Genomic DNA, 25,158 nt, shown 5'->3' on the forward strand with positions numbered 1-25,158 from the left:
CAATGGCTAGGAAAAGAATTAAGGCTAGCTTGGAGTTAGAAGTGGCCAAGAAAGTTTTTATGGTTCACGCCCAAAAAGCCATTGTGGGGGAAAAAGAGGTTCCTTTCCACGATTAGATAAGAGAAAAAGAAAATGTAAGTGAGTATAAAAGGGTTGAGAAATAGCTTGAGTAATATGTTGAATAGCCCTGATCAGGCTGGCTTTGAGGATGGGAGTAGTGAAAACCAAGACATTTCAGTGATTAAAGAGCTAACAACAACAAATAGAGTGGAAGCGGCAAAAGAGGCTAGCAACATGGGACAAAGTTAAAAAAAAAAAATGTTGACTATGGGGAAAAGAGATCTAACTTCAACAAAGTGTAATTGTCACACCCATTTTGTGGTGAGGGGCGGGACACCTCGATGGCAAGGGTTTGGGGTTCTAGAGTAGGTGAGCTAGCTTGAGGATGGGTGAGCAACGAGGGCTAGAACCCCAATTTGGCTCCAATAGGCTTGGACTCATCGGCACCGGCTAGCGGATGAGCGCGCAAGCCAGCAAACAGATAGTGGGTGTGGGCCAGCAAGCAAACGGGGTGCGCATGACATAGGGAATTAACGTACAGCAGAACAGGCATATTGACGCACAGTTGACGCTTACGAACTGCCCAAACAGTCTACTTGGGGCATAAGAAACACTAGCTAGCCCGAGACCTGTGGGGCAGCCGTTGCTTGCTGTTGGCAACAGGACCAAGGGCCCATCAGAAGGGCCCAACAGAGTTCAAAACAGTCCCTAGCCATTAGGAACTGTCTTGTAATGGCTCTAAAGGGTCCTAGGCTATATAAACCCCTTGAGCCCCCTCATTTGAGGCTAATGACTCTTGTATTGGAATTCTTATCAATAAAAGCTCTCTCTTTGTTCTCTCAACTCTCTTATGCTTGCCAAAATCGATCCTAACTTACTAACTTGAGAAGGCTGCTAGCCTTTCTAAGCAACCTTGAGTAAGGTAAAGGCTAGATAGCACAGGTTAAGAGAAAACACCCGTGACACTTGGTATCATAGCGACAATGACAAACACAAGGTTTGGAGTAGGAACCGAGGGTGTTGCTTCCACCCCTAATACAAAGGAAACACGTTCAGGTAGGGTGAAGAGGAAATCCCTCTCGAGAGACCTTCTCACAATGGTAGAGATCAGGATGACCTACCAAGAGGAGCGTGTGGCAGAGCTGGCTGACCGTTGTGAGGTGGGCGAGGCTCGAATTGATGGATATGAGGAGCAAATGGCCGAGCTACAAGAGGAGCTGTAGGCCGCACTCAATGAGACCCTCGAGGCACTAATCTAGTGTGATGCTAGGCGAAAGGCTGAGGTCGAACAGTTGAGATGCGAGATGAACGAGCTGAGGTGCGAGCTCGAAGCATGCAAAGCACTCCTTGGTGGAGGATTACTGGCCATGCAGCCGACTAGCAAGGTGGACGTCCCCAAACCGAAAGAGTTCAAGGGCCAGCAAAGTGCCAAAGACATCGACAACTTTTTGTGGGGGATGGAGCAATACTTTCGGGCCATCAACATTAACGATGATGGTAAGAAAATCATTACTACTTCAATGTATCTTACTGACTTGGCGTGTTTATGGTGGCCCAAGAAGTGTGACAAGAGGCATGGTGGAGCTGCCATCCCGACGTGGGCAGACTTTGTGCGCGAGATGAAAGTTCAATTCTATTCGGAGTATGTGAAAGTTGAGGCGCGCGGCAAATTGAGGTGCCTAACACAGTAAGGGGGAGTTTGAGAATATGTGAGGGAGTTCACTGAACTTATGTTGCAGATCAGTGACCCAGGCAAGTGAAAGGCCTTGTTCTGTTTCCTTGATTGACTGAGGCCATGGGCAAGACAAGAGCTTCAGCATCGCGGGGTCCAAGACATCACTGTTGCAATGGTTATGACAGAGTCCCTAAACGAGTTTCGTAAGGAAAATACGGAGAAAGATGTTGAAAAAGGCAAGGCCAAGGTGCGGACCAATGCCAAGCCACTACTGCAGGGCACTACCAGTGAGTAGGGAAGCATGCGGGGTACTGACCAAGGCAACCATATGAAGGACAAGGGTAAGAGGCCCTTGAAATGTTTTTTGTGTGATCGGCCACATTGGGTTCGAGACTGCCTTAAAAGTGCCAAGCTATCTACCATCACACCATAAGAGGAAGATGAGGGGCAGTAGCGACGTGATTCCTTGAGATTGGGCACCATGATGCTAGTGGCAGTGAACAACACAAGCCGAGCCACAGCAAAGGCCTGATGTTTGCAGACATAACAGTGATGGGTAAAAAATTGAATGCACTGGTTGACACGAGAGCAAGCGATCTATTCGCCTCTGTCGAGACAGCTAAGATGCTAAGGTTGGATACCAAGGTAGTGGCCTCGCACATCAAAATTATCAACAACAAGGAAGTCCCCATCATAGGCACCACAAGCAATTTGGATGTGCGACTAGGTGAGTGGGTCAGTAAGGAATCTATTAAAGTCATTCCTTTATATGATTATGACTTTGTGATTGGATTAGATTTCTTTAACCAAATAAATGCTATGGTTGTCCTATTCTCGAACTGCATTGTGATTTTTGACCCGCGACGTCAATGTGTGGTATCGGTGAGGAGCAAGCAGCAACTTGCGACCAAGACGCTGAGCGCTATACAACTAACGAATAGTGTCCGCAAGGGTGAGGAGACCTATGTAGCCACACTGTTCTTGAACGAGGGCGAGCCGAGCGAGCCAGCACCTGTGTCGAGCAAGGTAGCAGGCGTGCTGGACAAGTACGCAAATGTCATGTCAGCCAAGTTGCCAAGTTGCTTGCCTCCCAAGCACGAGGTTGCAAGGGCACCTTACCGAATGACACCCTCATAGCTAGCTGAATTGCATCGGCAGCTTACGGACCTGATCGAGGCAAGTTTTATCAAACCAAGTAAGGCACCCTATGGTGCACCTATCCTCTTCCAGCGGAAGCATGATGGGACACTGCAGTTGTGCATCGACTATAGAGCACTCAACAAGCTGACCATCTGAAACTGCTATCTGATCTCCAACATCTCTGAGCTGTTCGACCAACTAAGTGAGGCTCGGGTCTTCTCCAAGTTAGACCTGTGCTCTGGGTACTACTAGGTGAGGATTTCTGAGGGCAACCAAGAGAAGACTGCTATGTGACACGCTACGACAGCTTCGAATTCATACTCATGCCCTTCGGCCTAACCAATGCCCTTGCGACATTCTGCACGCTCATGAACAAGGTATTGTCATTGTTCCTCGATAAATTTGTGGTCGTATACCTTGATGATATTGTCGTTTATAGTAGGACCATGGCAGAACATATTGGGCACTTGCGGGCAGTGTTTGAGCGTCTAAAGCAGTACCAACTGTACGTTAAGCAGGATAAGTGTTTTTTTGCCCAACCGATGATCCCATTCCTTGGCCACATCATTGGGGGAGGCCGAATTTGGATGGACGCAACCAAGGTCCAAGCCATTAACGAGTGAGAGTAGCCCATAAAGGTGACCAAGCTATGGAGTTTCTTGGGGCTTGCGAACTACTATCACAAGTTCGTGCGAGGCTACCCTAGCATCGAGGCACCTTTAACAGACTTGCTACGCAAGGACTGTACATGGCGATGGGGTCCAAAGTGGGAACAGGCATTCCAGCAGTTGAAACAGGCCATGATCGAGGAGCTTGTGCTAGACTTGCTAGACCCTAGTGTGTCGTACGAGGTGCACACTGATGCATCAGATTATGATATAAGCGAGGTACTCATGCAGCAAAGCCACCTAGTGATGTTCGAGAGCCGAAAGCTCAATGACACTGAACGGTACTACACTGCTCAAGAGAAAGAGATGACGACGGTAGTGCATTGCTTGAGGGTGTGGCTGCACTACTTGCTAGGGGCACAGTTCGTGGTGAAGACAGACAACGTAGCCAATAGCTTCTTCCAAACTTAAAGAAAGCTCACCCCCAAGTAGGCTAGGTGGCAGGTCTACTTGGTGGAATTTCACTTCACCATAGAGTACAAGCCAAGTGCCACCAATCGGGTTACAAATACGCTGAGCTGTAAGGTAGAATTGGCAGCCATCAGCTAGGCGCAGGACGAGTTACTAGCCAAGATTCGTGCGGGGCTTAAGGGAGATGCCACTGCACAGGCCATCATCGAGTACGCCAATAAGGGTAAGATACGACAGTTTCAAATGGACGGGGACCTGCTCGTGGTGAAAAGAACCCCGAATATATATGCTGAGATTTGATGGGCTATGTAAGGAGATCATGCGGGAGCACCACGATTCCTTGTGGGCGAGAGATCCGAGAGCCGAGCGGATAAAAGCACTCATAGCGGCACGCTGTTACTAGCCCAAGCTAACCGAGGATGTAGAGGCCTACGTGCAAACGTGCTTGGTCTGCCAGCAAGACAAGGGCAAGTAGCAACATTCGACAGGCCTACTCAAGCCACTAGAGCTGCCAGACCGACCGTGGCAGTCCGTATCCTTAGATTTCATTAGTAACTTGCCTACAACTAACAGATTGGGTGTTATAATGGTTATGATGGAAAGGTTTAGCAAATACGGAATCTTTGTACCGGTCACATGAGAAAGCCTAGCTAAGGAGGCAACCCGAGCATTCATGGCACATTTGGTCAAACTGTGGGGCTTACTAGAGAGCCTAGTGAGCGACAGGGATGGGCGCTTCACGGGCAAGTTTTAGATCGAGCTATTCAAGCTGCTGAGGTCCAAGCTTCGCTTCTCAACTAGTTTCCAACCCTAGATGGATGGGCAGACGGAGCAAGTAAACCACCTACTAGAGATCTACTTGCGGCATTTTGTCCGCAACACCTTGTCGAATTGGCCAAAACTGCTAGACATCGCCCAGTTCAACTACAACTTGCAATAGCGTGAGCCAATGAGGAAGAGTCCCTTTGAACTGGTAACAAGACAACAACCAATGACCTCGGGGGCCCTAGTCAGCAGCTATACAAGGCCAACACCCGCAGCCTTTCGATGCACCCAAGATTGGCATGAGCAACGAGATTTGGCTAAGACGAGCCTTAAACGCGTTACCCACAAATGCAAGAAGTGGGCGGATAAGCACCGACGGGACGTGAGCTTCAACGTGGGGGACTTGGTGTTGGTAAAGCTTCACTTGGTTCTCTGCCACCTGAAGTTGCACAAAGGGCTGATCAAAAGGTACAATGGGCCTTTTCGCATTGAGAAGAAGGTAGACCATACAGCGTACAAGCTGAAGATGCCGCCCAAGCCTGAGGTGCATTCGGTCTTTCACGTCAGCATGCTAAAACCCTACCATGCTGACCCGGATAACCCGAGTAGGAGCCAAAACCAAAGGCATCCCATGGGGTGAAAGGCCTTATATGATTGGGAGGTCAAGCAGATCCTAACCGAGAGGGTCTTAAAGAAGAAACACCACCGACCGTAACACCAATACCTAGTCCAATGGAAAGAACTGCCAGCGAGCAAGACAAGTTGGGAGTCGGCCCAAGCATTGTGGCAATTTGAGGACCTAGTGGAGCAGTTCCATGATCAGCAGGCAACAAAGGCATTGGCAGAATAGTTAGGGGAGAGTGTCACGCTCATTTTGTGGTGAGAGGCGAGATAGCCTGATGGCAAGGGTTTGAGGCTCTAGAGTAGGCAAGCCAGCTTAAGGATGGGCGAGCAGCGAGGGATGGAACCCTAATTTGGCATCGAAGGGCTTGGAGGCATCGGCACTTGCGAGCGGATGAGGGCGCAGGCCAGCAAGTAGACTAGGAGCGCAAGCCAACATATAGGTAGTGCTCGTTGGCTAGCACGCAAACATGGCGTGCAGGTGCATAGGGAATTGACACGTAGTAGAACAAGCAAACTGACGTGCAGCTAGGGTGCACGAATTGCCCAAGCAATCTGCCTAGCTCGCGAGAAACATTGGCTAGCCCGAGACTTGTGAGGCAGCCGTTGCCTGCCATTGGCAACAGAACCAGGAGCTCATCAGAAAGGCTCAATAGAGTTCAAAATAGCCTCTAGCTATTGGGAACTATCTTGTAACGACTCCAAGGTGTCCTAGGCTATATAAACCCCTTGAGCCCCCTCAATTAAGGCTAATGACTCTTGTATTGGAATTCTTATTAATAAAAGCTCTATTTTTGTTCTTTCAACTCTCTTGTGCTCGCCAAAATCGATCCTAACTTACTAACTTAAGAAGGCTGCTAGCCTTTTCAAGCGACCTTGAGTAAGGCAAAGGCTAGGCCGCATGAGTCAAGAGAAAATGTCACTACCCGGAACCTCCCTCAGGCCCATGACAAACGCCGCGACGTCCCGATTAACACTCATTATCCAGAATATCAACCGGAATCCTGCAAGGCTTACATATCAGTTTCTTTCCTTTCCTATGAGCAATCGTTGTTAAATTTTGAGTTTTTAGAGAATATACACTATTTTAGATCAAAAACAATCAAAATAAAATTTTCGCCACACAGGGGTATTTTGGTCATTTTTTTCTCAAAAATTTCGAAACTGGCTAAAACGTAATATACAAGTACAAAACATATAATTCATATTCAAAATGAGTTTAAAAGTCTAAAATCTTCATTTAAAATGAAATTACAGTTATTTGAATATAATAAGAAAATAAAAGAAATATTAAGGGAAATATTCTATTTTCTTATAAAACAATATTTATAGAGTTATACGTGAATAATTTTTATAGCGTAAAAGCTAAATAAATTTATACAGATTGAAATACAGTAAGCCAAAATATTTAATTTAATTTACAATAAGAAGAGGGCCCCCGAATAAACAAAAGTAAAGAGGACTGTGAACCTACGGTTTGGAAAATGCAGATCCAATGGTAGTCCTCGATGAGATCAGCTATCTACAGTCTATACTGAACCTGAAATGGGTGGAAAGGAGTTGGGTGAGATTTTGCAATCCCAATGAGTAAACAGACATTATCATAAATATCTAAAGGCGAGTAAAATGGAGGCAAGTTTAAACAACAAATTTCAACCCATTTCATAATGTTTTCAATTTATTTCTTAAACCATAAAATATTTGTAATTTACCAAAACAATTGTTAAGGCTTATGTCTTTTATTAAAACAAGGCTCAAGCCAAAACTAATCCTCGGGGATACCTTGGCCGAGGCATCTAACCGAGTCCGCCAAGGGTGTTAAAATATTCACACGTGAAACACATTTTTATTTTTAAAACCAGCCGTTCCTTGGCGTTGGCCGAGTTACACATTCACGTGGGGGTTCGACGTGAAGTGAGCTCTAATACTACCCCGGGAGTTACCCTCCTCGCCTCTACAACCGGAGTAACTATATAACTGGGTTTACCGTGCCCCTCTAATAGGCAGTCCACGGAAACCCGTCACTGCAGTGACTAACCCACCAATTTTAATAAAATTTCGACAGTATAACGTGGCTTTTATTTATTTATCCAGCCTGCATAGTAAAACCAACTTACATAAATTTCCCAAATGCACTCACAAAATATAGCCACATATACTCATTTCTCATAAGCCATTCCTAGGAAAATATATATTTTTCAAGTCAATTTGCAGCCTCCAATTACTCAATTTCATAATCAATACAATATATTTTTATTTGTCACATTTATTCCTAAAACATCAAAAATCCCGTTTTAATCTCGTTCTCATTTCATAAAATACATAAAGGGCATTTAAAATAAACTCTAGATAATTTACAATAATAATAAGTTTACTCACCGTTTGTACAAACTAAAAGCTTTCTAAGCGCCCCGATCACTACTCGTCGGGTACGACTTCTTTGCCTTTTCCGGAAGGCTCTCCTCCTAGACACATTACAAAAATTTACACAATTCATCACATTGATGCTAAATCACTATATAATTAACTTAAATCCTATACTAATGCATGGTATGAAATGCAATAGCCTAAAACGGCTTAAACGCGGTATTAACCTATTTTTGGCACTTTGCCCGATAAATTGCTAACGCGCTCCATTTTAGCTCTAAATCATCCCATTCTCTCTCCAACATTTCTAACCATTAAATATCAGCCAATAACCTTCTAAAAACAACAAAATCAGCTCACTCCCTTCCTTGGAAAATTCGGCCAAAAATGGGACATTAACTCGGTTAATTTTCTACTTTGTTTTTCTATCACGTTTAATCGTTTTTCATCATTTTCTCTTCATTTCCCTTAGAATAAAATCAATTCATCATCATTGTACAGCATTGAGCATCCAGCCAAGAGTGGGTATTGTGAAAATTTAATGATTTCTTGCCCAATTTAATTTCTAAACACATTTAACTAACTAAAACTATCAATTTAACTAAAAATCAAAACCTAAAAATTTCAATTTCTCTCCCCTAGAATTTCGTCCAGCCCTTGATATCACTTTTTGATCTCTCTCCTCAAGCATGCTAAATGGAAATAAAGGCATAGGAAAGGTAGAAATCAAGCTAAAATCGAAAAATCTTACCGTTAGACGCGTAAACGGTCGAAAACCGCGAATTTCCCTTTGAATTTTCTTGTTTCTCTTTGGTTTTTCTTTTTTTCTTCCTTTCCTCTCTATTTCCTCTCTTGTTCTTCCTTATGGCCGGCCAGCACTTAAAATTTGGGTTTAAATGGGCTGACTTTTCATTAAAATAATATTATATCATTAAAAAATGCCACATGTCACTTTCCCATTGGCCCATTTTTAAAATTTCATCCATTTGTTTCCAAATTTTCACCATACACTTGTCCCACATATCCATAGCTTAGATAAAATTCTCAGACTTATCCAAAGTCTCGGTGGAGTAATTTTTGAAATTTACACTTTTACCCCCGTAAAAGTGAAAAATTACATTTTTGCCCAAAAAACTAAAAAATTGCTCATAGACATATTTTTCATCCCTTATACTCATACCATTCTTCAATTTGTCAAATTTGATCTAAATTCTCTCAAAATCTCAAATTTTATCCGCAGGTGGTAAAATTACAATTTTGCCCCTACACTCCAAAAATCACCAGAATCAAACTTTTTCACTTCCTATCATTAAATTATACTCCAAATAGTTAATCTTGGTCAAAAATTTCACTCCCTGATCAAATTATTATCTTAAGTGGCAAAATGACGACTTTTGCCCCTAAACATCAAAATTTTCGATTTTACCCCAAATGAACCATCAAACTCCAAACAATCATTTTTAGTCATTCCTTGACTATAAAATATTAAATTTCATCCTACAATTCCTATTTGAACTAGTTCGAGATTAAATCAACTCAAGTGTACCATTAGATATAATACCGAGTTTCGTCTATTCTTAGGTGCTTTTCCTAACATAATAACATGCTACTCAATGCATGTATGTCATGACATGTGTTTATGGCGTCAGGTTTTACAGAAAACCCCCATGACACAATGGTCAATAAAAAAGATGATGAGATTTATGAGAAATTCAAGAGTATGATATGTATGAGGGAAACAAGAAAAGAGAATGAAGCAATGTTGCAAAGAAGATGCATTATGGAGGAATTGGATGCGACAGGTTGTAGTGCATTTAAGGTGATGACTTGTGTTGTGACGATGGGTCAGGTTGCCAATAAAGAAGTTATTACATCTTATGGCTCAAAAATATTAGGGAACCCACTAATTAGACTAGTTCATGATGGGCCTTAAGACAGTGAGCTGGCAAAAAATCCATCAGCAAAGACCTACCTCTTTGAAAGCCTAGGTAGATTTTTTTCTTTAGTAGCTCAGTTGAAAGCTTATGACCATGCAATTCTATCATCAGATCTGCCACACTCTAGTAAGCTTAAAAACAAAAAATTGGGTTTACTAAGTGAAGTGGAAATATGGATCAGTGTAAAAAAGAAACAAAAAAAGAAAAGGAATGGAAAAAAAAATAGAAGGTTACCTGTGTGGAGATTGAAGAAGATATGTCAGTGATAAGCAAATCCCTATATGATGGGATATAAGAAATAGGAACAAGTGAATCATGGAGGAAGCCAAAGAAATATGGAGATTGGGTAAGAACCTTGGGCTAAATACAAATGGAGATGAGGAAGAAATTTTTTCACAACCAACTGGTATGGTGGGCACTTCACTAGCAAGAACCAAGTAACAGATGGTAAAAATGGTTCATGCCTTGATTTTATTTGTCTAAATAGGTATGGAAGCTAAGGCTTTTATGGTGTTTGACTACAACCAATTGGATTGGCTTGTAGGGCATACTAACACCATCGACTAATACCTTCCCCACATGTAATCGTACCCCTAAAACTAAACTTGTTTCATAATCTGGAACCGATCCTTTTTAATGAATCTAAGTCAAGCATAGATTCCATTAGGGGAGATAGATTCAATTAAACGGTCAACACCTAAACATAAAATATTAGTAGTGACACCTATACACATCGAGTGGTTGGATTGTTGAACTCCTACTTTGCGACATGGCATTTTTAGGTGAGTGTACAAATTTATGTTCTTTAACTACTCAAAAACATTTGAAAAGTGACATTTTCACTGTATTCTTCTACAATATATAATCCGGCTAGTTGCCTGTAAATCATACTTAATTCATTTGTTTTTTATTTTAAGCAATAATATAGAAATACGGAATCATTTTCTGTGGCGTTACTATTTGTCATTCTATTCGTCCAGTTTTTCCACATTCTAGGCATTCTAAGATCCTTTTGACTGTTTGTTCATCATATATTGCATACACTAATATTACTCTCATTTAATGATAGCTCGACTCAAATTGTTGCTCATTAATTAATTAGATAAATACAACAAACAATAGATTGTTTCTAACAAGCCCTTGATGCATAAAAATTGTAATAGCAATTATAAAGTGTGGAAAAAGTAAGAGCTTCATGTCCTTGGAAGTGAACTTTAATCTTGATGCTCATGGCCTTTTTGTCTTGTGCTCTTGAGGATGAATGGCATCAAAATCCACATGAACAAAAGCTCGCTCTACTTGAGGAAGTTGCTCGAGCTTATCTTTAAGAGTTTGTCCAATATCATGTGCTTGGCCAAGGGGCGTGTCCTTAGGCAAAACTATGTGAATCTCCACAAAATACTGACTACCAAACGTGTATGCTCTAACAGTTTCTATGTGTGTAATCTTTTCGTGGTGGTTCCATATTAAGTATGTCAGCTTCGCTAGATAGTCTGATGGTGCTGTCTTCCCGATTAGTGCCCAAACGTTATCCATCACTGTCTTCGCCCAATTCCCCATTGTGTATAATGCTATCTGCACCATATATAGTTTAATTAGCATATATAGTCTTGTCATTGTGTAACTCATGTGCTTTAAATTTGTTAGGTCACATCCTCGTGACCATGTCCTTAATGTTTAAAGTATCCTATCCAGTTCCATCATGCAACGTACATATGAGCATTTTCAGAAAAATTTAACATATTAAAGTGTATGTATATCATGAACTTACAAGAATTGCCCCAAGAGGATCAATCCACCAGTAGAATTTGATAGCTAACACAGCCGTTCCTAGACCAATTGAGTTAGTAATGACGTCGAAGAAATGATCTTGAGCATATGCCTTAACGATTTCATTATCGAACGTGCGACAATACACCGTGAGCACCACTTTTACCAATGTCACTGATACCATAATCCCAATCATCCATTTTTCCTTTTCAGGATCCCTTTCTGGTTGTGCCTGCAATTCATAATCACTGCTCATTGTTAGAAGGTCAAAGTTTAACACTTCTTTTCTTATTAGTCCAAAGCCCTTTTTTTTGTCGTTAAACTTCAACTTGCAGTAGTTAATTGATGCATGCATGCTCACATACCTTCATAACCAGCTCTCGACCTGATTCAAACAATATTTGCAATCCAAGAGTAGCCATTATTGTTGCAAAAACAACAATTCCCTGCACAAGCCGTAAAAAGTTTTATATATATATATATGACCTCATATGGCATGATTCATGAAGTTGACTGAAATTATATAATTCCCATACTTGGACCAGTGAACCATTAAATTACATTAAGGACGTGAGGTTCCTTCAAGGGGAAAATTTTAAGCACCAATCAAACTATGTTGTCATAGCAATATTTTTCATATCTTCAATGCATCGATAGCCCTAAATAAATTCCAATTTAAGTTTCTTCTGAGGAAGGAAGACTTACAACAGGTTGCATTCTATTTTTGCCAATAGGGTAGCGATACTGATTCGGTTTTCTCATTGCATAAGCAGTAAACCACAAAATAAAGCCTGACAAGAGATCCAGTAAAGAGTCCAAGGTTGATGCTATGACTGCCAATGATCTACTCTCCACAGAGGCATAAACTTTTGCCAAGAAAAGCACCAAATTTGCCACGTTGGATGCATATATTGCCACCCTCTCACTCCTTTCTAGCTTGTCCATTTCCTCCTGAAATAAACATATGTTTTGCATCATAGCACGTTATGTTCAGCAAATTCTAGGGAGTTAAAGAGGATAAATTCAACTAAAACTGCAAACCAACAAACCTCAGTCAAACTCCCTGGCAAAATGCCCAATTCATTAAATGTGTCCACTTCATTGAAGCCTTTGAGAAGCTTTTCCTGCCTCTTGTAATACTCTGAAACTTTTCTCTGTCTCCCTGCAAAACGATACACAATTGCAAATCGTCCAAGCACTCTGCAACACTATGCCAAGTAAATATGAGCATGAACAAGATCAATGGAATTGCTTACTTAAAGCCTTGATAAAAACCCCAAGGCTAAAACAAGAAGACTCCACTCGTCTCTCTGGAAGGTGAAACTTATCCATGTTGAGTCGCCAAGATTGTTCAGTTGCCATAGTGTCATTCTCTCTAGCCGGAGCAGGTGACAGAAGCTCCGTTCGGTAGTCTGAGGAATCTACACGAAGGTTGTTCGCCATTTTAATTTCCCTGAACAAGCGATTTCTTCGAAGGGGAGGAACAAGTTATATAAGAAAATTTGTAAACACAACTGCTCCACTCACCGAAAAGCACAATGGCTTACCATATTATCATTTGTGCAAGCATGGAGAATGTCGTTCGCAGCAAAGACTTTGCTGTTGGTTTTGGTTATTTTATTAATGGTACTTAACTGTGTATGAACTTGACATCATTGCCAAGTATCATTGTCTCATGCCTTACTGGAGCAGAGAGGCTGACTTGATGTATTAAACAGGGGAAATTTTACGTATGAAAGGAATCAAAGCTTAGGCATATAATTTCCTTGTTCACACCTGAATAGGAAATTTCAGTTTTATGTTGTTGGACTTTTAATTTGATCTTGTTGTGGGGAAACTCCTTAGACAAGCAAGCAAGCCAGCACAGGCGAACTCATTCTGCACAACAACAAAAATAAACTAATAATAGAATACAAGAATCATCCCTAACGCAAGCCAATTAATAAAAGGGTAGGTATTAATTACCATGTGAATTAATTTCATACCATTTTGATTTAAATTCTTGTTTTAAGTTAATTTGGTATTGCATTTATGGACAATCATGGTTATAGCCTACTAGGACCTTGGTTCTAAGCAATTGGGCACATGGAAATTTCAGATAAGATTTACTACACATCGAATTGACTTGGGCAATTAGGAAGCAATGGACTTCTTTACTTTTTGAAATAATTTGATGCATGTTGAAGCTTATGATCAGTTCAAACAATTACTGTGGCACTGGGTGGCTCATATATTATAATTTAATTTGCTATTCAGTGCTCATTTTTCAATATCTTATTGCCTAACTTCCTGATCCAGCCCCCACCGCTATACTTGAAATTTTTAGATTAATATGTAAAGTGTGTGAATGATATTTCATATATAATACTAAATTTGGAATTAATACAAATTGAGTTAGAAAATCATGCCCATGATGACCCACACTTTTAATTTTGAGTGTTTTTCATTAAGTTATTAATGAATAAAAAATAATTAATACAAACGAAATGAATTATGTATGAAATTAAGTAATGTTGATCTTCTTTATTCTCATTATTAATTTGGAGGAGTATGTTTGATAATAAGATTAATAAATAGATATTTTATTATATTAGTTGCCTTAAGCAAGCCACGTCAAAGTAATACATCAATTAAACATATTAATTTGTCCAAAACATTTGGAGAACTTTGTTTTTATACAAAAAAGAAAAAAATATGGTGTGTAATCTTTATTTTCTCAAAATTTTTATAATTTTTTTATCTTTGACAAATAATAACCCTGTATTATTTTGATTCTTCTTTATTGGAAACTTTTCTTAAGCTTTATGAACAATTTTGGTGAATATCAAGAGAGTTCCCTGCCTCAACAGCATTCAAGAAAATAAGTTGTTTCTTTAAAAAGATTCTGTTGTTAAATTTTAATAAATTATTAAAAATATTTGTATTAAATCCTCTTCACTTTTTATTTCTTTTTCTAATATACTTTTTAGATTATTATTATTATTATTAAAAATTAAATAAAAATCTTTTGATAATAAAATCTTTTCTAAATTCTCCAACACTTTTATTAAAATTTAAGAAAATTTTTTACCATGGAATTTTTAAAAGAAAAAGTATCATTTTCAATTTTCTTAATATTTTCTCATTAAAGAATTTCTATTTATTTGTATAATGAAATACATATGTAAACAAATGATATCACGATGTAATTTTTAATTTATTATTTATTCATTTTTAATGTTTTAAAAATTGTTTATAAAAATCTTTATTGTTAAAATAATTTTGAAGATCCCAAAACTTTTGGCAAGGTTCCATAGTTATTTTTATTTAGGAAAATTTGATGAAATTATTAGTTGCCACTTTTTAAAAATTCCTTTTTTAAAAGATTTATTCTAAATAATTATGATTTTATTATTTAATTTTACTAATTAATAAAATTATTTTTATAATTTCTATTATTTTAGATGGCATTTTCGAAATAATTTCATAAGTTTAAATATGAGCATAGAAAATAAAGAAAATGAAATAAATTAGAATTAAAGTTAGTTTAAATGTCATAAATTCTATATCAGTAAGAGATGAGATAAGTTTTGAATATATAAATATGGAATTTCTATTACTTATCCAACATGTTTTTTAAATTGGAAATGAGAGTCCGTAACAAATTGTATCAGAGCAAACTTAAATCGTCACTAATATGAGACTCGTATGAAAGTGAGAGTGAAGTATATGAAGATAGCTTTCTATAGCCTATCTTGTATGTCTTTTAAGTTAAAAACGTGAACCCATGACAAACGCATACCTCAATAAAACTGATTTGTTTTTCTTCTCTATTTCTCTCCAAAACGATGTCATATTTGGCATCTAATACTCCCTCAAAATGGCACCTTTTTGTGCCTGATAAAAAGGAAAAAGTCAACCTTTTTTGACATTATTTTCTTCTTCTCCTTTCTCTTAATTTTTTCCTTAAAAATACCATACCATGATCATTTCCTTAGTTATGTTGTGCATGTTAACCAAAGGAGTGGTAATGGTACTCATTTGATCTGTCTCCTGTTTATTTTTTGTTTAATTTTTATTTTTTTTTCATTTTAAAATAATAATTTTTCGGAAAAACTTTCATTTTTTAAATTTCATTTTATGGTTTTTTTTTTTGGAAATACAGTTTTTTTAGTAAAAACACATTTTTTATTTTTAGTTTTTCCTTTTTTTACAAGTTTCCAGTTTTAAAATTTTATTTCCAAAAATAAAAATTTTTAGAGAACAAATTCTTTTTTTATTTTTTTATTTTTTTTTTCATTTTGCAAATAATTTTAATCTAATAAACAATTTTAAAAATAAAAAGTAAAATGACATGAAAATTTTAGACACTAACCCATCTTGAATATGCAAAACACATTTAGACCAATTATAGAACAAATCAACAACTCAGAAAAATCCAACAAGCTCACCGTACACCTTAAGACCAATTATAAAACAACATATCATAGAGGTAGATGTGCCCCTATCAATCTCCATTATGGTTGCAGCACCAAATATCAGAGTCAGTGAGACAATAGAGAATGTATTTGTGTGCCTATGTGGTTTTCAAAATTTTACCAAAGATTACTTCAAAATGCCATGAAAAGATATCTAAATCTAACTCTAGCTATCAAGCATCTTAGAATCCTACAATGAGCACTTACACCAAAGTAAAGGTTTCAAAACCATACTCGGAACCATGAAGCAGTGGAAAGGTCAGAAAAGCATAAGCATGAACCTGAAAACAAACATGATTTGCAAAATCGCAACCAGCTATTAAAAAGGCTTTCTGTACTTTCATAGAGAATTTATTGTTTCAAGGGTACTGCCAGTCTAAGTAGATGAGCTGATATTACATTTTCCGTATAGGTCCATAAGAAAATTATGTAAAGCAAACCAACAAAGAGAAACAATATAGAAATATCTTAGAATTGTGATTTGATGCAGACCTTTGATACACTGTGAGCTTGTTTGGGATGTGGATAATGCTATTGAATGTATAACCAATAGCATCTACGGCACGCACATGGTAAACATTTAATCGGAGCACTGCCCAAGTCTCTCCTCAACTTGCGGCTCCATTCAATCCTCCAACCTTTCCCTTTTCATCTGCTCATCCTCTATGTTTTCTCAGAGGCTTTGCACCACTTCAAACTTTCTTTCCACATTAGAAGTAGAACCCTTGATCTGACCCTTCCATCCACTCTCCTTGCCATGAACATAAGCTGACCTAATGCCAAATATCCTATCTAGTCATAGAATGTTCGTGTTCTACACAATCCATAAGCTGACCCTGCATCTCTAGTCACAGAAAGTTCATATTCTACACATTACATAAGCTGATCCAGCATATAGTATGAACCTTTTTAATTTATAGTTATTAAACAGAAATATTTATTTTTGAGATCAACAGAATGGCAACAAGTAAACGATCATAAATTCATTTGCTAAGACTTTTCGTCAGACCAAAAATCTCACCTTCTGATGATTTCCTTGTATGCTCACAATAACCAGATAAAGCAGCATCAGGAAGTTCTTGCGTGATTGGATCCCTCTTCCATAAAGAATAGAGAAATTATGAGAAGCAATATTGGTGGTTACCAACAAAACAATAACAACACGTGCCAACAACACCACCTACTCAATATATTTCTGCTTACAATCAACTAAGAAAAACTCATGCTCAATATATTTCTGCTTACAATCAACTAAGAAAAACTCATGCTTTCTCCTTTAATCCATATTTTATATTCAACAGAGTTTGAGATTCAGAGCTCAGTTTATGTATAATGAAATAAAAACTCAAAAACTGAAATACACTTGACCAATCAATACTTGGAAGAAACAGGCTAGACATCACAACCAATGACTTAATAAATACATTCCAGAGTTATGATCTTTTTCCACAAAAGAAACAGGACCCACAGTATACTTGACCACTTGAGATGCTTTATTCACTGTATTCGTAATACTTCTTATCCGTATTAATGAGCCATATTGAGTTAATTGAAATTTATTTGGACCAAAAAAAAAATCAACTAGAGATTGTACCTTTTTTTTTTTCCACAAAATGCAAAGTAACAACAAAATTAAAAAAAAAAACCTATAACCTAAAATTCTTCTAAAGCAAATACACACATTATAGATTAACGCTCATTTCTACGCATATATAGGAGCATCTGCCAACTGTTCTGTATCTGTTCTATACGTTCTGTAGTGCCTTGAAAGCCTACCTCTCCACTGTCTATAGTCTACACTCCTCTTGCATTTCTCCAGTGCAAAAATTTGCATCCTCAACAAATCAAGTTCTGACTTGTCATGATAGATCCCCAATGGCTGTATGAGTTATTACCTACCTTGATTGATGAATCATCTTTACACTCCTACACCTTATGTTCTTTCTTTTTCGGAGCCATTTTCACTAAACTTTCAAGAAGTTCAGTGCCAACTAACTAGTGTCTCTGCATTACCTGTGTCAAGATAGATACAAGTTCAGTGCTATCCAGTTAATTCCTACATTAGAATAAAACTTAACACAATGACTATAAAATTAACAGGAGGATTAGCCATCTTACTAGAAATGCATGTACGCAGACATAGGAAGCAGTGGCCACTTGGGGTGAAGTCTATTAATCACTATCATCCAAGGTTGTCCTTGCAATTTATTACCTTTCAGGGATTGTCTTTGCAATGTCCTTCATGCTAGTCACTTCCTTCTACAGCCTCAGATATTTGCTAATAAAAAATTTTCGAAAACACCCAAAATTGAGAACATAATAATTAAATAGAGCTTTTGTTCTCCAATAAATTAATACTCCTTCTGTCCCTAAATGTTTGCCCCTCTTTGACTTTCATAGAGTTAAGACAAAGCTTTGACTTTGATGTATTTAGTTTAAAATTTGAAAAAAAATTTATAATATGGATGTTCAATGCTTTTTAATATGAAAAAGAAAGATAATAATGAAAAATAAATTTGTAATATAAAAAGAGTAAGAGTATTAGGTGTCTAAAAAAGGAAAAAGGACTTCACTTTGGAACATCCCAAAAGAAAAGATGGACAAAGAAAAAGGAACGGTAGGAGTATAATCACATCTAACAATAATCAATAAACTGTAACAGTTTTTTTTAATAATAATAATAATAAACTATGCTTGTGCAATACCTATAACATTTAAACAGAGAACAAATTAAGAAAGAAGAAAGAAAGTGAAATAGATTTGCATAGAAACGGGAAGAGCTTAATCTTTGAGCTATCCACCAAAACTAGGGATGGCAAAATACCCTGTACCCGACAGATTCCGCCCTATCAAGACTCTACAAGGGTAGCATTCTTGCTCGGAAATTGGGGATCAGGGTGAGGCAGGGAAGGGCGGGTTTGACATCAAACAAATCACAGTTGGGTTGGGGTTGGTTTAGGGTGCTCCGCCCCACCCTAGGGTATGTATCAAAATGAAATATTTTATTCTTCAATTAGTTTTAAAATATAATATATTTAATACTACTGAGAGAGATTAACTTTACAATATAATATATTTAGAAGTAATTTACATTAAAAACAATAAAATACATAATTAAACTAAAATAATATCATAAAAATAAACTTTAGGTCAGGGCAGGTCAGATGCAGGTTATACATATTTTTCTTAAGTCGGGGTCAGGTATTAAAGTTGACAACTCAATGTCAGGGCCGGGCAGGGCAGGTTCATGTTAAGAAACATAGAGCCTGGTCAGGTTTGGGGTAGGCAAAAAGCTCCCCACTCTGCCCGATTGCCATCCCTAATTGGTTCAAAACTCGTGGTTTTGACAGTGACTAGATATCATTATCCTTGACATTACATAACAGCTAAAAGTCATAACTTACTGTAAAATTCCCCCACTTGTGGGGCTTCATTCCTCTTGCAACCATTTCATTATATATGATACCAGCCCCTGTTTTGTCACCCTTTTCGAAGTGACCAGTGATTAAAGCTTCATATATGTCCTCACTCAAGACTACAGAACGATCTTTCATTATTCTTAAATACCTTTCTGCTTCCTTTAGTTTTCCACAGTGACACAGGCATCTGATCAAGGACGTAAAAACTGGTAATCCAGGAGACAGTGATTTGTACTCCATTTCATAGTAGAGTTTGAAAACTTGTTGAATATTCCCCTCTTTTCCATAACCAGCAATAAGATGAGAATACGTGGTCTCATTAGGTAAGAACCCTTTATCTAAAACAAGAGTTAAGAGCGCATTAGCGTTCTCTGAATCCCCAATTTCACAAAGCCCTCTCACCATCTCATTAAAAGTGGAACAACTAGGAACAAGTCCCCTCCTAATCATTTCCTCACAGTGTCTCACACTTGCCTTCATTTCTCCTGCTTTAGCACAACCCTCAATTAGATAATTAAAAGTTTCATCATACGGCTTCAAACCCATATTTTCCATCTCTCGCAACACATTTTCTGCTTCATGAATTCTTCCTCTTTCAGAATATGCTCTTATAAATGAAGAAAACAAAAAAGAGTTGGCAATAAATCCTCTCTTAAGCATTTCTTCATGCACCTCCCATGCCAACTCCAAATTCCCAAGCTTCAATTTAGTATAGACAACAAAAGAGTAAGCAATGGAATCAAGAATTAAATTTTTTTGCAACATTCTCTTCAATAATTCCATACCATCTTCAATTCTACCCTCTTCTATAACCTTAAACACCAAATGTGTATTAACAATAACTATTGGTGAGCATCTTTTGCCAAGAATCTTGTCCAGCAAATCCACAACAACTTGCAACTTCCCTTCCTTACACAAAGCACTAATCATTGTTCTTATTGTAATTTCATTGGGGTATTTTCTTTTCTCAATCATGTGCTCATAAACCTTCCAAACCATCACATTTTCACCAGATTTCAGTATCCCATGAAGCAAAGCATTAAAACTTAACAAGGTCAAAGAAAACCCATGATTCTCTAAGTAACAACAAACCTCAAAAGCATCCTCCAACATTCTCAACTTTGCATAGGCCTGAACCAGTAAATCGAACACCAAAGTACTGGAACCAACAACATTGTAACTACCCAGTAAAGATTCCAATATGCAGGATCTTGTTGAATCGGGTGCACTTGTTTTTAAAGCTGAGTGGAGCAATATTTTAGCTTCAGGGAGTTGTTTTGCATGAACTAGAATATGAATCACAATGCAGTAAGAATAGATTTGGTGTTGAAAGTTTTGGGACTTTGCTGACCAATAAAAGAAATTTAGAGCATATCTTGCATGCTCGGGCTGCTTCAGTTGGAGGAGTACTTGTTGAACAAGAGAATGGGTTAATTGGACAGAAGAGAAGGTCTTGGTGAGAGTACCCCAGTTATGGGTTTTCTTGAATGAATCAGAGATGGAATTGACAATTGAATCATTATTGTTTAATTGCGAGAGAGAGTGAGAGTGGATGATGATGGATTTGGGTAGTGCAAAGTAGGGATTGTGGTGGATAGATGTGGAAACCAATAAGGAGCCAAGTTTTCTATTCAGCAAAGCCATTGCTCTGCTACTGTCGTGGATATAGAATCACGTAAGCTGCTCCAGACCTCTCAAACATGAATTTTCTTTTTGAGTTGAACAACAAATTGAAATTCCTCAGCTCCTACAGCCTCAAGCCTAAAATAATGCATACTCAAATCACAAATGATTGAATCACATCATATCCAGAAAACGAATAGAACAATAAAAAAGGAGAGGGAAAAGAGAGGAACCTGTGATGGTGGCCGTTCTTGAGCTCAATCGACACCGTTTCATTGTTCAACTTCATCAAAAACCTGCTCATTATTTTTCAAATCAAAACCATTATAAGGAAATGCAACAGATTATTCCCACATCACCTGTCAAACACAAAGAGGTTAAGAGGAAAGAGAGAAATCAAAACTGACCTGACGAGCTTCATGTTCAGAAGGGCTAGAAGCAAGCAAGGGCGAGAGAGCCAGTCGGGAGGAGAGGGACCCGTTTGCTGCCAGTGACAGGTTTGCGAGGAGGGATCGGCCGCTTGTAAAATGGCCTTTTTGAGTTTACGAGTTTATAAAAACGACGACGTTGCTGGACAAGTTGTTGTACACTTGGACCAATCCCAACACTCCTCCAACTAATTTATAGTCAAAATGCTAATATTAATCCGGTGAAGCTTTTTCTTTTTTTTTAACTGTGGAATAAATAGAAAATCATATCACTCTAGGTCAAGATATTCCTATATTATTAGCTAAAAGATAAGTAAAAATCTTTTTTGGTGGAGATTCAATAATATGCATCTCCAAAGATAAGAGTGATTATTTAATCGTTACACTAATTGACTTCACGATAAATGTGAGTGAGAGTACAATTCGTGTCTCGATTCAACAACTCGTTAATGTCTCGCAATAAATGAACATTCAGATCTAACATTGTATTACTTTGCTTAATCTTCTACAAGTCTTAAAGATAATCAGATTCAACATAACATTTTAAAAGTTTTTTTTCTCAAATAAAATCTTGTGTTTTATTGCTATTTTCACAAGGATAACAATATTAAATTTTTAGTTAAATTTTCATTAAAAATACAATAAGACCCTTATATTTAAAAATCTTATTTTTTTTATTTAATCTTAAACTTATTCGCACATTTTTTAAGAGTATACAATTTTATTACTTGATACCAAAGTCAAATCCAACTTTGGAGTTTATGGTTACAAAAAATAAAATCTACATATATTAAAAGTTTTCTCCTAGAGAGGAGAGGACAATTGAGCTCAATTGGAATGCCACGTCAACAATTTAATTGATTAACATGTGACACTCTAATTGGATGAGAGTTGTCCTCTAAGAGTTTTAGGAATGGCATTTTGGTCATTTTGTCCTTTCTTAGGTTTTTCCACCGTTTCCACTTTTGCTTTTTCCATTCTAATTTTGGCTTCTCCCCTGGGTTTCTCTGCCCTTCTCTTCTTTTACTTTCCCCATTTTTTTCATCTTTTTGTCCATTTTTTACAACTTTGTCCGTTTTTTACTTTTTTCTTTGGTTTTATTTGTTTGTTTTGGTGTTTTTTCTTTACTTTGTTTGGTCTTTGATTTGTTCAACCACTGTTCTTGGTTTCTTTATTTTTTTTTTATTTTGATTTGTGATTCGTATTTTTTTTTTGTTTTTTGCATTTCGGTTTCATTGTTGTATGAATCTTTCTTTGCTTTCTGATTTTCATTTTGTTTTGATATGTGGTTTTTATATTGCTTTGGTTTGATCGTATTAATTTGTTTTATGTTTTGGTTCTTCAAGTTGTGTGTTGCTTTCAAATTTTCCCTTTCATATGCTCATAGTTTGATTTGTTTTTCTGTTCGACTTCTGTTTCGCTGTTATTTTCCAAGTTTGATTTTTCTTTTATTGATTCTTATGTAGTTTTTGTTTATGTATGCTTTTGTTTTTAAGTTTTTTAATTTATTCTTACTTTGAGGTTTTTTAAGGGTTTTTTGTGCTTTTGGGAAGCCATGGCATTTCCATCTTTTCCTAATGCCATGGATTTAGAATTTTTTCTCTTCGTTGGAGTGCTCTCTTGCTTAAAGGAAGAATATGGAGAAAGAACGAAAGAATGGGGTGAGGAAAGAGAAGCGATGAGAAAGGAGAGATCAAGTAGGAGAGGTATTTAAGAGTTAAGAGTAGAAATACAAATACAAATATAAATTCAAATTTTTAATTTTTTTAATAGATTGAACAGATTATGCAGAGATAAACTGAATTCTTTCTCTTATTGTTCTCCTTTCTTCTTCTTCATCTTACTTCCTTGCCCATTGTTTTACTTTTTAATTATTTACTTGATTTATTTAATTTCAATTTATGTATTAATTCAAATTAATGTAATTAGTTTAAAAAATGATAAAAATAAAAATAAAATAATTAATTAAATAATTAATTTCATGATTTTGTGTTTACCAGTTTTTATTATTTGGGTTTTTATTTTTTTTAACAATATTATTGCTTCTATACAAAAATTAGAAACCTTTTGTATAAGTTTTTGATTCTCTTTCTTTTTAGCTTATTTCATTTATTTATTCAAGCTTTTATTATTTGGATTCTTTATTACTTTTATTTTTATTCAAGCTTTTAATTCAATTGATGAGCTTGACTTAGGGAATTCTAATAGTTTGTGATTTTACTAAAGCAATTTCATTTTATGTCTTGCTGCTAATGTAATCAATTGTTAACCAATTCTTTTGATTTATTTCAAATGCGTAAATTGAATTAAAAGGAACATAGTTAAGCACTTGAAACATAAGAGAATTATGAATATTATATGAAGTAAAATGAAGAATGATTACATTTATGCTATTTTGTATTTTGGTAATATTGGGAGGAATTTGTTTGGCGATTTTGTTGTATGATTAAGTTATTTTTGGAATCTCAAGTCTATAATTTAATCATTAGTGTCTTTAGCTTTAAATTATGAGATTTTGAAATAAGTGTGTTTACCACATAGGAATGATATGGATTAGTTTATTATTCTTCATTAATTGTTTATAAAACTTTTTCAAATGCAGTTTTCAATTTTCATTACATTAACTATTTATGAAATTTTATAAACCCGTTGAATGGCACCGGTGCTCTTCTTGTAAAAGCATAAAACAACCCCAAAGCACAAAGTATCCAAGTTGGAGGAATTGGATGCATAAATCCACCCACCCCTTAGCTCACATAAAATTGTCCGAGCACGCCTAATATCTCTCGACAAAAGCTGTTGTCTGAACCTTACCCAATTACTCTCCCATATATATTTGTCTAGATTAATCAAGCCATCAAACCTCAAAAACTGGTTTGAGTCCAGCGTACTGATGTTGTGGAGTCATCAATATGTCCAAACTGTTTAATTGTCCGTGTGGTTTATAATCATGTGTTTGAGCCTATACACATTTCTTCACTCTCGTGCCTAGGGATAAATACTAACCATCATTGATCCGTAGCAGTTGTTTGAAGCCCATACTGAAGCAGCAAATGTGCATTTAAACAACCCAAACAATTGTCCGAATTTGCCTAGCCATTAAACTATCAAACACTAAGATGTACTCATCACCGAATCAACTTCTACCTGTTACATTCAAACTTGATCCTTAAGAAAGTGGCAAGTAACCTTCTCAAAATCAAAATCAACATCTAGACTCCTAAAGAGATAACTTTGAAGAGACCAAGTACAATACAAAGTCCTCTTACAATTGGACACTCCACAATGCATGCACTCTTAGTGGATCAACGCACTAAATCTGATTCATAATATGCTAATTCAGAAAATTGGAAAACCTCCACCCTTTTTAAAACTCCTTGTTTAGCCAACTCATCAACCTCACAATTAACATCCCTCAAATTGTGTATCACACTCCACTTGGCCATTGATTTTTGTAACCATCAGATTTGCATCTTATATTGCCTAAACCACCATATGTCACACCCTAAACCCAAGGTTTTGAGATATAGCATACGTCACATACTTATGAGATGAATCACATAAGCATATAAGGCAACAATATCATATTTAATCAAATATAATACCTTTACAATATTTTCGAAATTTACACTTTACAAAACCTCAAGTCTTCAAATATAATATTAAAATACAATTCTCCAAAAGATATAAATTTCACATCTAGCTAACATCTACTTAACAAACTAAAACTAAATACTCACATCAAAGCTTATAATTATTTAGGGGCATATGTTAATCTTGCTAACCAAAACTCTTGCTAAGCAAGTCTAACTCCCAA

General features: G+C 36.9%; 2 protein-coding genes across 8 annotated transcripts; both read right to left on the reverse strand.

Moving 5' to 3' along the window:
* Positions 10,720-12,857, reverse strand: LOC18594935 (metal tolerance protein 10). The gene is made up of 6 exons (XM_018125094.1): positions 12,671-12,857; positions 12,464-12,576; positions 12,120-12,365; positions 11,780-11,860; positions 11,416-11,646; positions 10,720-11,219 (listed from the first exon to the last, which is right to left on the reverse strand). Exons 1-6 carry the CDS (start codon positions 12,855-12,857, stop codon positions 10,872-10,874), a joined length of 1,206 nt encoding a protein of 401 aa, XP_017980583.1. The 3' UTR covers positions 10,720-10,871.
* LOC18594934 (pentatricopeptide repeat-containing protein At1g66345, mitochondrial) lies at positions 16,189-21,421 on the reverse strand. 7 transcript variants are annotated; one of them, XR_001928882.1, is made up of 7 exons: positions 21,321-21,421; positions 21,147-21,209; positions 19,276-21,051; positions 17,990-18,149; positions 17,648-17,884; positions 16,893-16,968; positions 16,189-16,715 (listed from the first exon to the last, which is right to left on the reverse strand). XR_001928882.1 is itself a non-coding variant. In XM_018125181.1 (5 exons), the coding sequence occupies exons 3-5, from the start codon at positions 20,932-20,934 to the stop codon at positions 16,664-16,666; spliced, it is 1,779 nt and encodes a 592-aa protein (XP_017980670.1). In that variant the 5' UTR covers positions 20,935-21,051; positions 21,147-21,209; positions 21,321-21,421; the 3' UTR covers positions 16,189-16,663. The 7 variants fall into 7 exon arrangements, 2 of the variants coding, with proteins under 2 accessions (XP_017980670.1, XP_007022700.2); XR_001928884.1 differs by having other exon boundaries at positions 16,698-16,707; XR_001928883.1 differs by lacking the exon at positions 16,189-16,715 and having other exon boundaries at positions 16,881-16,968; positions 17,553-17,884.

This window comes from Theobroma cacao, chromosome 7 (genome assembly GCF_000208745.1).
Source record: "Theobroma cacao cultivar B97-61/B2 chromosome 7, Criollo_cocoa_genome_V2, whole genome shotgun sequence".
Lineage (NCBI taxonomy): Eukaryota > Viridiplantae > Streptophyta > Magnoliopsida > Malvales > Malvaceae > Theobroma > Theobroma cacao.

Bases quoted from the DNA above. Each gene is read 5' to 3' on its own strand.
- LOC18594935 (XM_018125094.1), bottom strand. From the start codon at position 12,857: ATGGCGAACAACCTTCGTGTAGATTCCTCAGACTACCGAACGGAGCTT. The intron at 12,577-12,670 runs GTAAGCAATTCC...ATCGTTTTGCAG, and splicing joins GGTTTTTATCAAGGCTTTAA to GGAGACAGAGAAAAGTTTCA. The intron at 11,861-12,119 runs GTAAGTCTTCCT...CGGCTTGTGCAG, and splicing joins AAAATAGAATGCAACCTGTT to GGAATTGTTGTTTTTGCAAC.
- LOC18594934 (XM_007022638.2), bottom strand. From the start codon at position 20,934: ATGGCTTTGCTGAATAGAAAACTTGGCTCCTTATTGGTTTCCACATCT. The intron at 16,969-19,275 runs GTAAGTTATGAC...TCTTTATGGAAG, and splicing joins ACAAGTGGGGGAATTTTACA to AGGGATCCAATCACGCAAGA. The intron at 16,716-16,892 runs GTGAGATTTTTG...TTCTGTGACTAG, and splicing joins TACAAGGAAATCATCAGAAG to AGATGCAGGGTCAGCTTATG.